The sequence below is a fragment of the Physeter macrocephalus genome, chromosome 18 (assembly GCF_002837175.3).
Source record: "Physeter macrocephalus isolate SW-GA chromosome 18, ASM283717v5, whole genome shotgun sequence".
NCBI classification, from domain to species: Eukaryota; Metazoa; Chordata; class Mammalia; order Artiodactyla; family Physeteridae; genus Physeter; species Physeter macrocephalus.
In genome coordinates this window covers 5870175-5888415 of record NC_041231.1, presented here as the reverse complement: position 1 = coordinate 5888415, position 18241 = coordinate 5870175, and the positions used below count along the sequence as shown (strand labels likewise).

Sequence of the window (18241 nt, the reverse complement as noted above, 5' to 3'; positions counted from 1 at the left end):
ACTACTTCAGATTTCTCTTGCCTATTTTAAGAATTTCCAAAAGTTCCTTCCTCTTGTAAGGAGGAAGTCCTCCTCCTGGTGCCTCTGCCTTTCTTACAGCACAGCAAACTGCCTTATTTTTAAATAGGGCATCTCTTCTGGGCTTTTTTTTTTTTTTTTTTTTTAAAGATTCTTCAAACAGCAAAGATCCTTTGATGGCGAGAGGAAAGGCCGCTGCTATTCTTGCAGTTGATTTTTCCAACAGCTCCGTTAAGGGATAATTTTTTCCAGTTGCTCTAAGAATGTTCTGCAGATACAAGTCTGGCTTTGTTTGCAGTGGGGTTGAAGAAAAAAAAAATAGCAAAATAAGCCGCTTCCTGAACGAGAGCCATGTTCACCATTGTCTGTCTCTTGGCACCTTTTCGGTAGAGATGCTGATCCCAGGCGCACTTTGTCCCCCAGTGCCAGCCAAGCATCGGTTATTGTGTCAACGGGGAAATGGTCCTTAGTGGTGCGAATCTTTGCAGCTGAGATTACAGGACGACCCTTGTCCCATATTTAGGGTCAGCCAAGTCTCTTGTTGGAGGAGGTGCTTTCACTTCACACAGGCTTGTTCACTGGGGTGGGGGTGGGGAGGCAGTGGTGGCCATCGAGTGGGACTGGGGGTGACGTTTTCTCTGTATCGAGGGCCTGGTCCACTCCCAGAGGGGTGGGTGCAGAGAGGAGGGCTGCCAGAGGAGCTTGCCCTGTGTCACGTTGTTGCGTCTCACGGCCGGCGTCCCTCCCGCACTTGGCTGGCCGTCCGTCTCTGCTCTGGCGTTCGGGCAGGCTCTCTGGTATGCAGGGGTGGAGAGTTTCTCACCTTCCTCAGAATGGTTCACAGGAGCTCTTCTCATTAACCTTCTGGAAGGAAGTGGGGAGGAGGGAGGAAGAAGAGGGGCAGAACAGAAGGAGGGTCGGGGCAGTGTGTCCTCCCCGGGGGCTTCCCAAGGCTGGTGGAGGGTTTAGGGGGTGGCGTTTGCGGACCTGCTGACACCATGACGTGTGAGTATATGCCGTTTCCCAGAAAGGACGGTGGATCACAGGCTCCCCGGGCTGTCGAGGTGAGGTCGGGGTGGCCCGTGACCCCGGCACTCTGTGCAACCTCATCAGGTGCGGGGGAGGTGGCTCAGAGGGTGAGCACGGTCACGGGGGGCTGGCGGGGCCAGAGGGCGATCCCGGAGTTCTTCCGCCCCACCCTGGCTCTCAGAAGCCGCTCCTACACCTTCCTCTTGTGGGTTTAAACCGCGGACCAGCCCTTCCCAGTAAGCGTTTCAGCCAGTGTCTGGCTTGGGGCCCGGCTTAGAGAGGTCCTAGCTGCCACCCTTCTCCCCGCCCCCTGCCCCCACCAAAGGAACCATTTCCCACGCCTCTGTTCCGGTGTTTCTGTTTCCAGTGGCGGAGAGCGTGTGGGCACCTGTGTGGTGCCCGGGGGGGCTGAGGAGCGGGGTAGGCGGACCTCAGGAGGACGCAGGGGACTGACTTAGACCCAGAGGTGGGAGGAGGAGCCCAGGAGGCCTCCAGGAGCAGAAGGGAAGAAGCAGAGGAGGTGGGGGCCCCGAGTGGGTGGGGGTGGTGGTGGAAGAAAGAGTGGCGAGAGGAGGAGCTGGGAGGCTGGGTCTCCCCGGGCTCTGGTCAGGCTCTCCTGGTCAAAGCGGGCCAGTTTCCCCCGGGCTGTCCACGGCGGCTGGATTAGAGATGAAAGGCCCCCGCTTAGGAAGCGCTGCCTTTGGACATTTTAGGAGCTCCGCTCTGTTCTTCCTGTTCAGTCACTCTTGTGGAGGTATGTGCACAGCTGCATGGTGCAGCGGAGAATGGCGAAGGCCGTGGAGCCAGGCCCCAGGACCAGCCTGAGTCCACACGGACGGGTGGGGGCCGTCACCGGACCAGTGTGTCGCTCTTCTCACCTTTCCCCCAGGTGATTATACGGTTAGACATCAGTGGGTGGTCAGCGCCCGGCTCCCGGCAATGAGATGTGTGTCCTCTTTGCCTCCACCGTCTGGCTGCTGAGCTCTGGGGACCGTGGGCTTGTCTGTTACTCACCACCCTTCCTCACTCCCCTCCACCCTCCTGCCCGGCATCAGTCACAGAGACCCAGAGGCAAAGCAGTAACCTTTATAAACTCCACCTTGACCTCTCTCCCCATGTTGCAGGCTGTGTGCTTTCCCCAGACTCCAGGTTTTTACTTTTTTTTTTTTCCGTAACAGTTAAAACTCAGTTCCATTTCAGTGAGATTTCAAACTCCATGATAAACTTCTGTAGATGCTTAGTTTACAAAGCATCTTTCATGGGGAAGCCGTTGGTGGTGAAATTCTTTTTGAGATAACACATAGTTGTTAGCAAATTAGATACGTTCTTTAATGTCACATGAGACCTCTGTGACAGCGTTTGAGGTGTCACTCTTGACTGGCTGGAGGACCAAACGCCTCTTAGGGAGGGAGGCTGGGGGCCAGTGCAGACAGACCCACCCGCTTCTCAGAGTCCCATCTTCAGTGGCTTCAGTCCTTGCCGTGTGTTTCTCCTTTGGTCCCGAGTGCGGGCTGGGGTGTGTGGAGATGCTTGTGCTACAAGGGCCGTCCTGGCACCTGCCGCGTCTGCAGTGGCAGGGTGGTCGGTGCGTCAGGAATTCTCTGGGTTGGCGCCTGTGCTGGTCTGGTCTGGGCTCTCCATATGTCTCTGTGCAGGGCTGGCGGCTGGCGGGGGGCTGCTGATCTCAAGTGTCTGGCCCTGGCAGGCTGCTGGAGGGAGCACGTCTGTGCTTCACCACATCCCCTGTCCTCCTTTCCCAGGCCATTAGGGTGGCAGTGTTTCGTGAGCAACAACGTGCTTTCCAAGTCTCTGCTTGTGTCCAGTTTGCAAATGTCAAAGTCAGTCAGCCCGGAGGCAGTGGGGGTGGGGACGCATCCACGGAGCAAGGAGAGGGGAGGATAGTTTGTGGCCAATGGTGAATCTGTCACATTCAACAATGGAAAGATTTTTGTGCTGAGATTTGGGAAACCAGGGTTGAAATTTTATTTCTGCCTCTGAGTGTCTCTGGACAAGGTACCCTCAATTAGACCTTCCAGCAAGTTCCCAGAGGGTTTTGTATTTTATGTAACTCTGGTGTGTTTTGCATCTCATAGTGGTAGAACAACCTGTGAGCTTCTCCAGGGCAGAATTCTTGCTTCCTTAGCACGTGCCCCTTGTAGAGTTTCGTGCCTGGCACCAACTAAGGGCTCTAAACATGAACTTCCCGTATTTAGAGTAAGATGACTGGGCTAGATGAGTCTCAAAAATCCCTTCTGGCATGGTTTTCGAGGAAAAGAACAGAGCATTTCCATCAAGTGTAGGTCAGAGAGGCTAACTGTTTGTGCAGGAAATGCAGCACCTAAATCCAGAAGCATGAGTGAACAAGTTAGTAACACCTAGGATGGAAACATTCCCTACAGGTGATCCCCTGGGATACTAGGTGGCTGTGTTTTAGCCATTTAAACTCTGAAGTAAAGGTCTGTGTGTGAAGACACACCTACAAGTGGGAACTGCAGGACGGCAGACAGTGTTTTCCGTGTTAGCACAGAAGTCAGCGTGGACACCAGAATCTGGAGTGGTGTCAGCTTCCTCTTGATGTGGGGGATGATTCAGTGGGCGTTAACTGAGCTCCAGATGTAAACTCAGCGCTGTGGTAGACAGCGATGGGGGCTCCTCAGAGCGACATGGAGACCCAGGGTCTGCTTGACTGCAGACCTCCAATCCCATAAGTTCTTTCTGAACATCTTGTGCGTGCTGTGTCTCATTCTGGTTTGGAGATACGGAAATGAAACAGCCCCCTGTCTGTCTTTGAAAGACATCTCGCCACATTTATCAGGGAGACAGTTCCAAGCACCGTGGGAGTTTGCTTGTGAGGGCAGTGCATTCGGCGGGAGGGGGTGGTTTCAGGGAAAAGTTGAGGTGAGTTTAAGCCGGCCCGTGAACGTGGTTGGAGGAAGCACTTTCACACAGGCATGGAGGTATGTTCTGAAAACGACAGGAAGTCTTTGGAAACTATAGTCTACGGTACATGGCAGAAGAAGAGTTTGGAATCACTGGTTCAGGAGCCTGAATTTGAATGCCCCTTGTATTAGTCTGCTAGGGCTGCCATAACAACATACCACAGACCTGGTGGCTTAAACAACAGAAGTTTATTCTTCTCACAGCCCTGAAGGCTGAAGGTCCAAGATCCAGGTGCTGGTTGGGTTGGTTTCTGGTGAGAGCTCTCTTCTGGCTGGTAGATGGCCACCTTCTCACTGTTTCTTCACGTGATCTTTTCCTCTGTGAGTCTTTCCTCTAATTGGGTAAATCTTCCATGATTGAACTTGGATGAGGATCCTGACTTTCCACATTTTTGCTTCTCTGTGATTCCATGCTAGACGCCCCAGCCTGTGTGGAGTTGCCTTTGTCTTGATGTCTTGTGTCTAAAACCACCTGGTTTCAGCAAACCCTACTGGCCGGCTGGCCTGAGGCAGGTTCAGACACAAGAGTGGGAGATACCAGGGGCAAACTCTGTCAGTACTGTGCAGACCCAGTATTTAGTTGCCTTCTCTCTAGCCATTCCTCCTCCTTTCTTACTGATTTTTGTCCCCGGTGGGGGGGCGGCGGGGGGGGGGGGGAGGCGGTTTGACTAATGATTGGAATATTTGCACCTGATTTAAAGCATTCTCACTTCCCAGTGTTATTTGTAGCTAGAGGTGGCTATAGGACCAGTCTATCTCCTTAAGACACTAGAAAAAGAACAGTAAATTAAACCTAAAGCAAGCAGAAGGAAGGAAATAATAAAGATGAGAGCAGAAATTAATGAAGTAGAGAGTAGAAAAACCATAGAGAAAATAAATGAATCCAAAAGTTGGCTGTTTGAAAAGATCAACAAAACTGACAAATCTCTAGATTGATCAAGAAGAAAAGGGAGAAGACTCAAATTACTAGAATCAGAAATGAAAGAGGAAACATTAGTACCAATCTTTCATAAATAAAAAGTTATGAAGGAATACTATCAGCAATTGTACACCAATAACTTAGGTAACTTAGATAAAGTGAACACATTTCTGGAAAGATGCAGACTTAGCAAAACTGACTTAAGAAGAAATAAAAAAAAATCTGAATAGACTTATAACAAGTAATGAGATCGAATTAATAAGCAAAACAACTACCCACAAAGAGAAGCCCAGGCTCAGATGGCTTCACTATTGAAATCTACTAAACATGTAAAGAAGAATTAATACTAATTATTCACAGATTTTTCTTAGACGAGAAGAGGAAGCACTTCGCAACTCATTCTAAGTGGCCATTATTACCGGGATGCCAGAAGCAAACAAAGACTTGCGAGAAAAGAAAACTACAGGCTAATATTTCTTATAAACATTGATGCAGAAATCCTCAGTTAAATACTAACAAAGTGAATCCAACAACAGAAAAAAGAGTTATACAATATTACCAAGTGAGATTTATCCCCGGAGTGCAAGGATGGTTTAACATCTGAAACTCATTTACTACAGTATACTATATTAGTAAAATGTAAAAAAACTCACATGATCATCTCAGTATATGCAGAAAAAGTGTTTGACAGACTCCAACACACTTTCATGATAAAAACATCCAACAAACTATGAATTGAGGGGACCTTCCTCAGCCTGATAAAGAACAATGACAAAAGTCTCAAGCTAATACCATACTTAATGATAAATGACTGTATGCTTTTCTCCTAAGTTAAGGAACAAGACAAGGATGTCCATCTTGCCACGGCTATTCATCACTGTACAGAGGGTCTAGTTATGGCAATTAGGCAAGAAAAAGAAAGAAAAGGCATCAAGATTGAAAAGGAAGAACTAAAATTGTCTCTGTTTGCAGATGACATGATCTTGTATGTAGTAAATCCTAAGGAATCCACTAAAAACTCTTAGAACTAATAAATGAATTCAACAAGATTGGAAGATACAAGATGAATATATAAAAATAGATTGTATTTCTATATACATGCAGTGAACAATCTGAAAATGAAATTAAAACAATTTCATTTAAAAGAGCATCAGAGAGAATAGAAATACTCAGAAATAAATTTAACAAAAGAAATGCAAAACTTGTACTCTGAAAACTGCAAAACATTGCTGAGAGAAGTTAAAGAAAATCCAAATGAGTGGAAAGACGTTCCATATTCATGGATTGGAAGACTTAATATTGTTAACATGGCAGTACTCCCCAAATTGATCTACAGATTTAATATAATCCCTATGAGAATCCCAGATGGCTTCTTTCTGGAAATTGATCAGCTGTTTCTAAAATTCATGTGGAAACTCAAGGGGCCCAGAAGAGCCAAAACAATCTTGAAGAAGAAGAACAAAGTTGGAGGACTCACATTTTCTGATTTCAAAACTTACTATAAAACAACAATAATCAAACCAGTGTGCTGTTGGCATAAGGATGGAAAAGAATTGAGAGTCCAGGAAAACCCATATATCTATGATTAATTGATTTTTGACAAGAATGCCAAAAGAACTCAATAGGAATATAATAGTCTTTTCAACAAATGTTTCTGGGACACTTGGATATCTACATGCAAAAGAAGGAAGTTGGACCTCTTCCTCACACCATATACAAAAATACACTCAAAAACCTAAATGCAAGGGCTACAACTATACAACTCGTAGAAGACGACATAGGAGCAAGTCTTCATGACCTTGGATTTGACAGTGGTTTCTTAGATATGACACCAAAAGGACAAGTTACAAAAGAAAAAACTGATATATTGGACTTCATCAGAGTTTAAAACTTTTGTGCTTCAAAGTAAACTGTCAAGAAAACTAAAAGTTCACAAAATGGGAGAAAATACTTGTAAATCATCTATGTGGTAAGGGAATTGTGTCTAGAATATAAAAAGAATGCTTGTAATTCAGTGATAGAAAGACAGCCCAATCAAAAAAATGGGCAAAAGACCTGAGTAACATTTGCCCAAAGAAGATATACAAATGGCCAATGAGCATATAAAAAGATGCTCAGCATCAGTTGTCATCAGGGAAATGCAAATGAAAACCACAATGAGGTACCACTTCCCATCCACCAGGGTGGCTGTAATAAAAAAGACAGAAAATGACAAGTATTGGTGAGGATGTGGAGAAATCTGGACCCTCGTGCACTGCTGGAGGGAATTTAAAATGCTGCAGCCACTTTGGAAGATAGTCTGACAGTTACTCAAAAGTTAAACACTGTTAACATATGACCCAGCAATTCCATTCCTAGGTATATAGCAAGAACAATTCGGGTTTAACAGATACGCACTACTATACATAAAATAGATAAATAAGGACCTGTTGTATATCACAGGAAACTATAATGTTTTGTAATAACCTGTAATGGAAAAGAATCTGAAAAAGAATATATATGTATATTGCTTTGCATTTCCCTCACGACAGTTGTACACAAATACTCACAGCAGCATTATTCATAATAGTCAAAATGTGGAAACAATCCAATGTCCATAACTGATGAATGGATAAATAAAATGTGGCATATCAATACAATGGAACATTATTTGGGCATAAAAAGGAATGAAATACTTACACATTGGTGAACCTGAAACAATTATGCTAGGTGAAAGAAGCCAGTCACAAAAGGTGACATATTATATGACTCCATTTACATGAAGTGTCCAGCATAGGCAAATCTCTGGAGACAGGAAGTAGATTAGGGGTTGCCAGGGGCTGGGGCAGAGGTTGGGAAAGTTGCAGGGTGATAGCTAAAGATACAAGGTTTCTTTTTGGGGTGATGAAAATGTTCTAAAACTGATTATGATGATGGTTGTACTACTCTGTAAATATACTAAAAACCACTGAGTTGTTTGTACACTTTAAAAGAGCAAATTATATGATCTGTGACTTATATCTCATTAAAGCCGTTACCAAAAAATGCAAATACCTAAGGAAATGAGTTAAGGAATGTTATGCGAACATTTTTAGCGAGGTTTACCAAAAAAACTAATGACACAAAGTTATTTAGGATATAATGGTATAGAGAAAAAAATATAAATTTAAGTATAAAACTGTGATCTCAACCATATTAAAAATATAATCATGGAAAAGAGGTTAGAAATTTGACTACGAAAATGGAATGCATGTCTCCAGGCCTTGCGTCATCTTTGGAAAGGAAAGGAAACTAGTCTTCAGAAAGGCCCACACCCGAGTCTGACGCCTTGCTAGATAACTTCTTTGGCTTCACCTCCCTGAATCTCACAACACACCAGCGGGTTGGCGTCATTCTTGATATTTTATTGACGTGGAAGCTGGTCCCAGAGAACCATGGGCTAATGAACGCAGAGCCAGGGTTTGAACCCACATCTGTTTGCTTTAAAGGCACTGTTCTCTCTCCAGCACCCAGCTCTGCCATGTCAGACGCTTACAGAGCCGCTCATAGAGTCCAGCTGTGTGCACAGGCGCTGTTTATAATGCTCATGGCAGCTGGTGAAGGTAAGGATGACAACCCCCGCCTTATAGATGAGACTGATGCTTGGAAAGGCACGGTGGCTCTGCTGAGGGGCCCTGGTGCAGTGACCGGTCGTGGTGTGAGCCCATGGTCCGTGGTCCATCCACCTCCATTCGCCTCCACCTCTACCGTCTGCTCTGATTATGCCGTCCTGACTGTAGCTGCCCGTCAGGGTCATAACAGAGCTCTGAGCTCTGTGCCCGTAAGATTGTGACCATTTCCCTTACATTCATCACTGTGTGCTCGTCTTACCTCTCCTTCATTCTCAGTAAATTCCCAATTGTTTATTGCCATCCGTTTGGCATTTCACCACCCAGAAGAACTTGGAGCCATCTGCAGACTTGGAAAGTTCATGCTGTTCTCCTTCCAGGAAAAAAAAAAAGTTAATGTTACATAAGATGGGACCGAGCACATTCTTACAGGAAGGTCGGGAGCCACTTCTCAGCCTGAAGAATCCCTGTTACCTCTGCCCGTTACTTCCTGTTCCATCCAGGTCCAAAATCACACTGCAGCTATCTTTGCAAACACGGTTCCTTGCAAAACCTCTAAGAGTAAGTGTTGCCTCCATGCCCACATAGAACTGCCCTGTCTTCAGGGTCTCCTCCGGGTCTGAGGTCTGTGCTGGTCACACCGTCCTCCGTCCTTCAAGCAGGGGTAGGAGTCATCTCTGGGGCGGAGTCCCAGGACCCTCGCCCACCTCCCCCCAGCGCTTCTCCCACGGTGGCCCTTTCTCCCTCGTGGAACAGTCTCTTCCCTACTCGCCCATCTTGGGTCATTTAATTTTGTCGTTGCAAATAAAATTTGCTGTCTTCTTTTGTGAACATAACATATTCATAATAAGACATTGGGAAATTAAGGAAGAGTGGAAAGCTAGGACGACTGACCACCCCAGGCCAATCCTTGTTAACATTCGTGGACTCTGAGAAACTGGACAGCACCCTGAAGATTATCAGCCCCTTGGCTCCACAGATGGGGAGCCAGAGGAGCTTGGGCCGTTCAGTCACCTGCGGAGACCTGGTGCCTGTGGCAGGAGTCGGGCCTGAGCCGCGTGAGCCAAGGGCCCACCTCCAGGCAGCCGGAAGTCGGCAGGCAAGCAAGAAACTGAGGGGCACGCGAGCAGTGAGCAGAGGGGATCGCCTGACTCCGCTGGGGCGGCTTCGGGCCGAGGTGACCTTGACCTGGGGCTGGACGTGAGCCTGCTGTCCGGCGAGGAGGCGGCCCGGAGCTCTGTGTCCACTTGCCATCCAGCTCTCTGCTGCCCGCGGCTCGCTCTGGTGCTTGCCTCCCTCGCAGTGGGGCTTCCTGCTTCCTCATCCTTCAGGGCCGTTTGAAGGTTTGCCTGATAAATGTCCACCTCTTGTGCGGGTCATTTCTGTCTCCAGCCTCCTCCATCTCTGCTCTCGGTGAGTCCTCAAACGCCCGGTGGTGAGAGAGGGGCCTGGTGACCCCCTCCCGGTCAGAGGAAGACCCTGCGTGTCCTCCTTGCCACAGGCCACCGGCGCTGTGGCGGCTGCAGCTGCCTGAATTGAGTTATCATTTCCTCATTGTTCTCTTTGACTCAACTTTCTTTTTCACTGGCAAGCTATTTTAAGAGGAAGGGTTATTCTAACTGGGGAAATGGAAAACTAGTATCAGGTGCCATCAGTGGAAGGTGACCCCAGGACAAAAGAAAACCCCGGCGCTGAATCCCAGCTCGACCTCGGGCTTGCCCCCAGCCTGGGCCTGTGGCTTCTCTCTGTCCTGAAAATGGAGGCGGGTCGTGTTGGAGGTCTCTTTCAGACAGACTGGCACCTCGCCCAGGGCTCCCTGCGTTCAGGGTGGAATGGGAGGGATGGAGGAGGACGAGTAGCGTCGCCCTGTGCACGTTCCCGTTCCTTGATGCCGTGCCTCCAGCCCTCCCCGGTTCAGCCTGAGCGCTGCCCGCACGGGGGCCCCACAGGTTGGGAGCCTGAAGACAGGCGTGCCACCCCCCACCCCCATGACGCGTTGCACCAACTGGGAAACGTCGAGGCTCGCACCTTCCCTTCCGGAGACTGGTGGTCTGGCTTCTCCAGGTGCACGCATGTTCACCCCAGACACCCGTGCTCACCCCAGAGTCCCCCCGCGAGAGCCCGCCGCTCTCTTTTCTGTGCAACGTGACACTGCAGCAAGAGCGTCCCAGGTGGCGTGGGGTGCCTGCATCACCGTTGCTGCGCATCTGGCTGGCCCCTGGGAGGATGCGGGGGAGCAGTGGGAGGCCAGAGCACCCCTCGGGCACCTCCACGTGGCCTGCAGGCGGCGGCTCGCTGTTGGGAGCAAGAGCAAACACAGGTCGTTTTCTGAGCAGGGAAAAGGAGACCTGGGCTTGAAGACAGAGCTCAGAGCTCTTGCACTCACGCAGAAACCCAGTCAGTCACGCCAACATGTGGCCCTTGGCTTCCCTTTTCTGAACTCTTGGGACGGCTGTGCAGCTCCTCATTAACGGACCACCCTAAAAGCCGTGCCACGTGCCTTCCGCAGACATTAGTGATTTCCCAGAGGGCCAGTTCCAAATACTGATCTCGACAGCGGCCCCCGAGGAGCCCTTTGGCACGGGAGCCTTTTCAGAGCCGCAGGGCCTCGGCTGCCAGAAGACGCCTCCGAAGAGACCACACATGCTGATGAAGGGTCTTGATCTCCTGGCCCCTTACAGTTCAGGACTGCTTTGCGATCGAAGGTAAATCATTCCTGGAGGTTGCATCCCCCAAAGTGTAGGAAATTACTCTGAGGCAGGAGGAGTAATAATGTCCGTAGCAGTTTCGAACTTGGTTTATGGAAGGCAATTATCCGCCTCGCTTCACTGGAACTGAGGTACATGCTGCACCTTCAGCAGATGATAGGGGGAGGGGCTGAGTAATCTGCACCGGGGCATCCGGGTGCCGCTTCTGCTCGCTGCATTTTGGGCACTGGAACTGTCAGCTGCTCAGCGCCTCAGAGGGCCCCGTATTTGGTTGGTCCTGCATTTTATTGGCAGCAGTAAGGCACGCAGCTGAGCTAGTGACACGCTCTCTGACCAGACTCCTTGTTGTTGCTCATGTTGCTTTCCAGTTTTATTGAGATGTGATTGACATACAGCACTGTGTGAGCGTAAGGGGTGCAGCATGATGATTTGACTTCATGGCTTAGAAATGATCATCACGTTAGGTTGGTAAACATTGCTCAATCTCATAGAGATGGGAAGAAAAGTTTTTTTTTTCTTCCTTGTGATGAGAACTCTTAGGATCTGCTCTCTTAACAACTTTCCTGTACCATGTGCAGCAGTGGTCACTGTGGCCACCATGCTGTACAGCACATCCCAGGGCTGACTTATCTTGTGACTGGAAGTTTGTACCTTTTGACCCCCTTCTTCCAATTCCCCCTCCTCCCACCTCCATCTTTGGTAACCACAAATCTGATCTCTTGTTCTAAGAGTTTTCTTATTTTGCTGTTGTTGTGTTGTTTCGGTTCCACGTATGAGTGAGAGCACATGCTATTTGTCTTTCTCTGACTTATTTCACTTAGCATAACGCCCTCAAGGTCCATCCATATTGTTGCAAATGGTAGAATTTCCTCAATTTTTATGGCTGAATTATATTCCACTGTGTATATTGGGTTGACCAAGAAGTCCATTTGGGTTTTTCCATAACATCTCACGGCAAAATCCAAGCGAACTTTTTGGCCAACCCAATGTATGCCACATCTTTATCCATTCATCTGTTGACGGACGCTTAGGTTGTTTCCATAACTTGGTGACAGTAAACAATGCTGCTGTGAACATGGGGGTGCCGATGTCTCTCGGACATAGTGTTTTCATTTCCTTTGGATATATTCTCAAGTGAAGTTGCTGGATCATATGGTAGCTTTATTTTTAATTTTTGAGGAGCCTCCATACTGTTTTCCACAGGGGCTGCACCAGTCTACATTCCCACCAACGGTGTAGGAGGGTTCCCTTTTCTGCACACCCTCTACAGCATTTGTGATTTGTAGACTTTTTAATGGTGGCCATTCTGACCAGTGTGAGGTGGTACCTCATTGTGGTTTTGATTTGCATTTCCCTGATGACTAGTGATGTTAAGCATCTTGTCACATGCCTGTTGGTCATCCATGCATCTTCTTTGGAAAATGTCTGACGGCGGTCTTGGACCTGGTGTGCCTAGAGTGTCTGGTGCTGCAGGAGGCAGTTCTGCACTGTGAGGGGTGGAGCGCAGTGGCCCCTGGCCCCCTGACCCTGACCGCTTTCTCCACGGTGCTTTAGTGTGACCTGGCGTGTGTTTATTTGCTGATGATTCTGTCTCTGGCCCTGCATGGGAAGCTCCACCAGGGTAGGGACTTTATCTAATTCGGATGTGTCCTCAGAGCCTAAGCCAGAGCCTGGTCCAGAAACCCAGCGCTCAGTCAATCTCTGTTACTGAAGAACTGAGGGGCTGAGAGCCGGGCGCGGCCATTGGACTGTGCCAAGTGGTCCTGTTGCTCCTCCACCTGGTGTTACAGGTGGAGTCATCACAGCCTTCCATCCCCTTTCATGGGGCTTCTTCTTCTCTAGGGAAAAATACGTCTACGTCTGTATCTGTCTACATGTAGATGGATGGATGGATGGATGGACCCTTTCATGGGGCTTCGTCTTCTCTAGGGAAAAATATGTCTATGTCTGTCTGCATATAGATGGATGGATAGATAGTTGTTTTTTTTTTTTTAAGGAATTAGATGCTCTGGGAAACATGCTGGACGAGCCTTGCAGCATTGGAACTTTGCTCTGCAGTTCTTACCACTGTGCTTGTTAGGATCTTGCGTTAAAATGGATCTGAGGACAGTAATATCAATTGGGGCAGGAAGACAGTAGCTGACCACATGGGACCCACATAAAACCTGCCTCCTCCAGCACAGGGTGACTGACGGGGGGCTGTTGGCAGGAGAACACTCCACTACGCTGACAGTAGCCAGCTTTGTGGTGTGTGTGCTGTGTCATCTGCACTGCCCGTCCCGTGTTAGCCTCGCTTCACAGGGGAGGAAGCAGAGAGTTCAGCAACTTGCCCACTGTTGCAGTTAGGGAACAGCAGAGCCTGGGTTTGAACCCACATCAGCTTGCGCCTGCATGTGTGAGGGGTCTTGTACACGAGGGTCTGCATTTGTTAAGGTTCAGCCTGAGTGTTGTGAAAAAGAAACGTGGTGCTCATGTGAGACGGAGGTCTGTGTCTCTCCCCATCACCAGTCCGGGGGTCCACACGGCCGCTCAGGGCACAAGTCCCTCCCGCCTTGTTGCCCCACCCTCTGAGGGTGTGGTCCAGTGACCACAGCTGGGTCCTTGCCTCCTGGGCTCCAGAGCATGGGAAGGAGAAAGCCAGCGTGCGTCGGGCAGATTGTCTTCAGGTGGGTTGTGGAAGCCGCATACATCAGTTCCCTTCACATCCTGCGGCATGAGCTGGTCGTGTGGCCACATCTCGCTGCAGGGAGGGTGGGGACTGTGGTCTCGGTCTGGCAGCCGTGTGTCCAGGTCAAACTTGGTTCCTCTGGAGAGGGGAGTGGAGTTTGGGGTGGTGGATCTGCGTCTGCCATGAAGGCCTCTCCTGTTTCATGGATGTCAATGCCGGGCCAAGCAAGGGAAGTGCTCTCTGTTCATTATTATCATGCAGGCATGTGGTCATTTATTCATTTAATAACAATTATTAAGAGGTTTGTGGGCTTCCAAGAATCCCAGTTCACTGTCTCTGCTGGTAATGTAGCTGGGAGATGAGCTGTCGGCCACCAAACAGGGAAGAGTAAAGAGGATGAGTCACGATTTCACCCATCCTTCACTCCGCTTCGTTTGCCCGTCTCACCCTAAGAGAGGACTTGAGGCTGGTAGCTGGTCACATACAGTTGGCAAAATGCAGTCCGCATGCATAATCTCTTTCGTCTTCTCGCCCCCCGCCCCAAAAGGGGGGCGGGTAGGTCCATGCCGGTGAGGGCTGGGGCCCTCGGGGATCCTGGTGGGACGGGCAGAGCACAGGTTCAAGGTCAGGTGGATCCAGATTCTACTTCTGACTCTTCTTTTTTTTTTTTTTTTTTTTTAACGTATGGCTGTGTTGGGTCTTCGTTGCTGTGCGAGGGCTCTCTCTAGTTGCGGCGAGCGGGGGCCACTCTTCATCGCGGTGCGCGGGCCTCTCTTGTTGCGGAGGACAGGCTCCAGACGCGCGGACTCAGCAGTTGTGGCTCATGGGCCCAGTTGCTCCGCGGCATGTGGGATCCTCCCAGACCAGGGCTCGAACCTGCGTCCCCTGCATCGGCAGGCGGACTCTCAACCACTGCGCCACCAGGGAAGCCCAACTTCTGACTCTTCTGATTGCTAGTGCGTAACCTCAGCTCTTAGAGTCTCAGTTTTCTCATTTGCAAAATTGGCTACTTATGTCACAGGGCTCCTGGGAAGAGTCTTCAGGGATGAAGGGTACGGCTTTGGGTAAGTGGACGGTCTCAGGCGTACTTCCTTCCCTCCGGCTGCTTCGGAGCCCCTGGTCCCTGGCAGTTTGCCCTGCGTGTTTGATGACGTCCGAGGTGGCCCTGCCTGTCCCATCCCTCGCGGGAGCTCTGCCAGCCCTCGTCCTGAGCCTTGTTACCTGTGTTCCTGCGACTCTGCCCGCTGCCCGCTTGCTCTGCCCAGGGTGTCTCTTGGCCGCTCCCCGGCTGGGCCACGTCGTCCATGGCCTCAGCTCCCTGCGGCCGCCCTCACCACCCATGCCCTCCCCAGGCCCCTGTGGCCGGAGCACCCTGGGAGGGCCCGGAGCAGAGCCTCTTAGGACAGGCAGAGGTGCAGAGCCCGGGCAGGGGCCTGGCAGGGGAGAGGGCCCAGCGAAGGCGCAGGTGTCAGCACGACAGAAGGCTGGGGTTTGTGTCGGCACAGATTGGAGTGGGAGGGCTGGGGGCGGGGTGTGGAGTTGGAGGCTGTTGTGATCCTCGATCTGGGGGAACGGGGGCCGGGGGTGGAGAAGAGCGCGCGTGAGAGGTGAGGCCCATCTCGGGGTGTCAGGCCCGGGGCTCCATGTCCAGAGGCTGCAGGGGTGGCCGGCGCGGCCGCAGAGGTGGGCCTGGGGCTCAAGGCAGAGGCCGAGCTGGAGGCCGGCTGCCTGTGACGCGCGCCCAGCATGCACCTCGAGCACCGGAGGGTCAGGGGGCCGGCGAGGAGTCCACACCTGTCTTTTCACCTAAATCGAACTTCCCACCTGAACCCAACCTACTCTCTGCTGGAATGAGCAAGTTTTCCTTCAAAGCTGATGGAATCCGTCAACATAGTGAACGGCTTGCTCTGTGCCGGGTGTGGTTCTTTTTTTTTTTTTTTTTTTTTAAATAAATTTATTTATTTTTATTTTTTATGTATTTTTTGGCTGCATTGGGTCTTCATTGCTGTGCACTGGCTTTCTCTAGTTGCGGCGAGCGGGGGCTGCTCTCCGTTGTGGTGTGTGGGCTTCTCATGGTGGCTTCTCTTGTTGTGGAGCACGGGCTCTAGGCACGCAGGCTTCAGTAGTTGTGGCACACGGGCTCAGTAGTTGTGGCTCGTGGGCTCCAGAGCGCAGCCTCAGCAGCTGTGGTGCACGGGCTTCGTTGGTCCGCAGCATGTGGGATTTTCCCAGACCAGTGCTCGAACCCACGTGTCCTGCATTGGCAGGCGGATTCTTAACCACCGTGCCACCAGGGAAGTCCTGTTTTGTCTTGTTTCCAATTGTACACTGTTTTCTTAAGCTTTCATATTTTAGGATACTAGTGATATCAGAATACGTAAAATCGTAAGCATGTAAGTAAGGAGTTAGAGACAATTATAATAAAAGGATGGTGTCAGATCTCAGTCTTTTTGCCCCAGGGTTCTGCTTTCAGAGGGCTTCCAGCTCAGAAAAAGGCTGTGTGCAGAGTAAGACTAGATCGAGTCTTGAAAGGTCAAGAGACATATCACTTAGGAGACGTGGTAGTCTTGTGCATCCTGGAGGCATCTCTCTTTGCCTGCAGACATTACGGCTGTGGGCTGGGGAGGAACCTCAGCCTTGCTCTGCCAGGCCCGGGGCTTCTCGGGGGCAGCCACGCGGGGCGGGGGGCTGAGGGGAGCCGGCCGGGAGAAGCCGGCAGAGACCCAGGAGTGCGTGTGCCGGAAGCAGAGTGGCGAGCAGTCTGGGGGTAACGTCCTCCGCGGAGAGACCAGGACCGGGGGCTGGGGGCGAGGCTGGCGCGGGCCCGTGCCTCGTGACGGGGCGGCACTGCGTGCTGCTCCCTGCTGGCCCTGACTGCAGACACACCTGTCGGTCGCAGGAGCCCACGGGCTCCGCAGAGTCGGTGAGGTATCACCTTCGCAGGCTAAGGAAGGCCGGCATCCGGGGGGATGCGGTAAGTGCCCAAAGAGAGATGTGTGTCGGCAGTGTGATGAATTACGGGCTAAAAATGCATCGGGCTGTCCATCCCCCTCTGCTTCAAGCTGGTTGATGCTGCATTTGCTTTTGCACATTTGTGTGGAAACACACCTGTGGTGTGGCCTGTTAGTTCCCAGTTGACTGACTTCAGGGCAGGTCAGCTTTGGGGTTTCATTATCCTTGCACAGGGAAGCCTTCGCTGAGTGGGGTCAGTGCTGGAGGAGTGGCTTCTCCAGGCGTCCTGTGACACCGTCCGGGGCACCATCGGCTTCCACGTGTTGCTGTCCGGAGGGCTGTGTGACAGTGTTCCTTTGATGGCCCAGGAATCAAGGAGCCCTGGTCTCAAACTAAATCCAGCCCCATCACTGTCGTGCTGCTGGGACGTCTCCCATCTACTGGATTCCTAGCGAGAGAATTTGAGGCCAGACCCCGATTTTGGAACCCATGTGCAGTGGTTTCACGGTACTCGTTCGTGAAGGCTGCGCTGAACGCAGAAGGACCAGCTGCAGGTCCACAGAATATGAGAGCCTTGATGCTCCAAGTGGTGGTGACATCATCCTGGGGGAATTAGGAATTGAAGCTGTTCAGAACCAGCCTTTTCAAAATCAGGGCCCAGTGTAGGAACACAGCATGAGTCCAGCGTGTGGAGCTGAAAAGGCTCAGAGGCTTCCTGGGTTCAGCAGAACAGGGAGCTGTGGTTGATTAGTGATGTCTGCTCTGGATGCAGGAGGGGTGTTTATCGTCTAACCGTTTCCTGGGTACTTCCCAGGTGCGGGCGCAGTGCCGGGGGGCCTTCTCAGGTGTTCTGTCCGTTCACTCACAGCAGCTCTGGAAGTAGGTGGTGCCGCACTTCCTGCAGGAGACTTCATGGAAAGATGTTGAGGAATCAAAAGAAGGGTCCAAAATGGAACGTAAGTGTGATTACAGTTATAAACCATAATTACAGTTGTAAGTTGTAATTATAAATTTATAATTAACTTACAAATAATGAAAAACAAAATTTAATGTCTGTGGAGAGGGAGAACCTGGAAGGAAATACAATGTTCCTGACAGTATCACTGGGTGGTGGGATTATGGATGGATTTGATTTTTCTTTATGCTTGTCTGTATTTTTCCATTTTTCAAAATGACCCATATTCCTTTTTTAAACTTACATAAATTATGGGTGTGGGTGTGGGTGTGTGCGTTTTTTCGTACAATACTTGTGGAGATTTGGTGGCCTTTGCCCCTGCATAACTTCACCGGGAGCGTTAATTACTCCTCCCCCTGTGAGTCCTGGTAGCTCCCTAGGGGTAGTTCCGCACCTTTTGCTTCATCTGGACTAAAAGGTTTGGGCAGGACCCTCACACTTGCCCCTCAGTTCTTGATACTGGGCA

General features: G+C 50.3%; 1 protein-coding gene across 21 annotated transcripts in view; it reads left to right on the top strand.

Annotated features, from left to right (window-relative positions):
* The window catches only part of MGLL (monoglyceride lipase), a 211791-nt gene that overhangs the window by 103727 nt on the left and 89823 nt on the right, over positions 1 to 18241 (top strand). Inside the window, exon 3 of one of the 21 annotated variants that reach the window (XM_028479717.2) lies at positions 17692 to 17776. The exons of 18 other annotated variants lie outside the window; for them this stretch is intronic. In XM_028479717.2, coding sequence (XP_028335518.1) covers positions 17692 to 17776 — 85 coding nt within the window. Of the gene's footprint in view, positions 1 to 1243; positions 1284 to 17688; positions 17777 to 18241 lie in introns of those variants that run through there. 2 more of the 21 variants (XM_028479715.2, XM_028479703.2) reach the window with 2 other exon arrangements.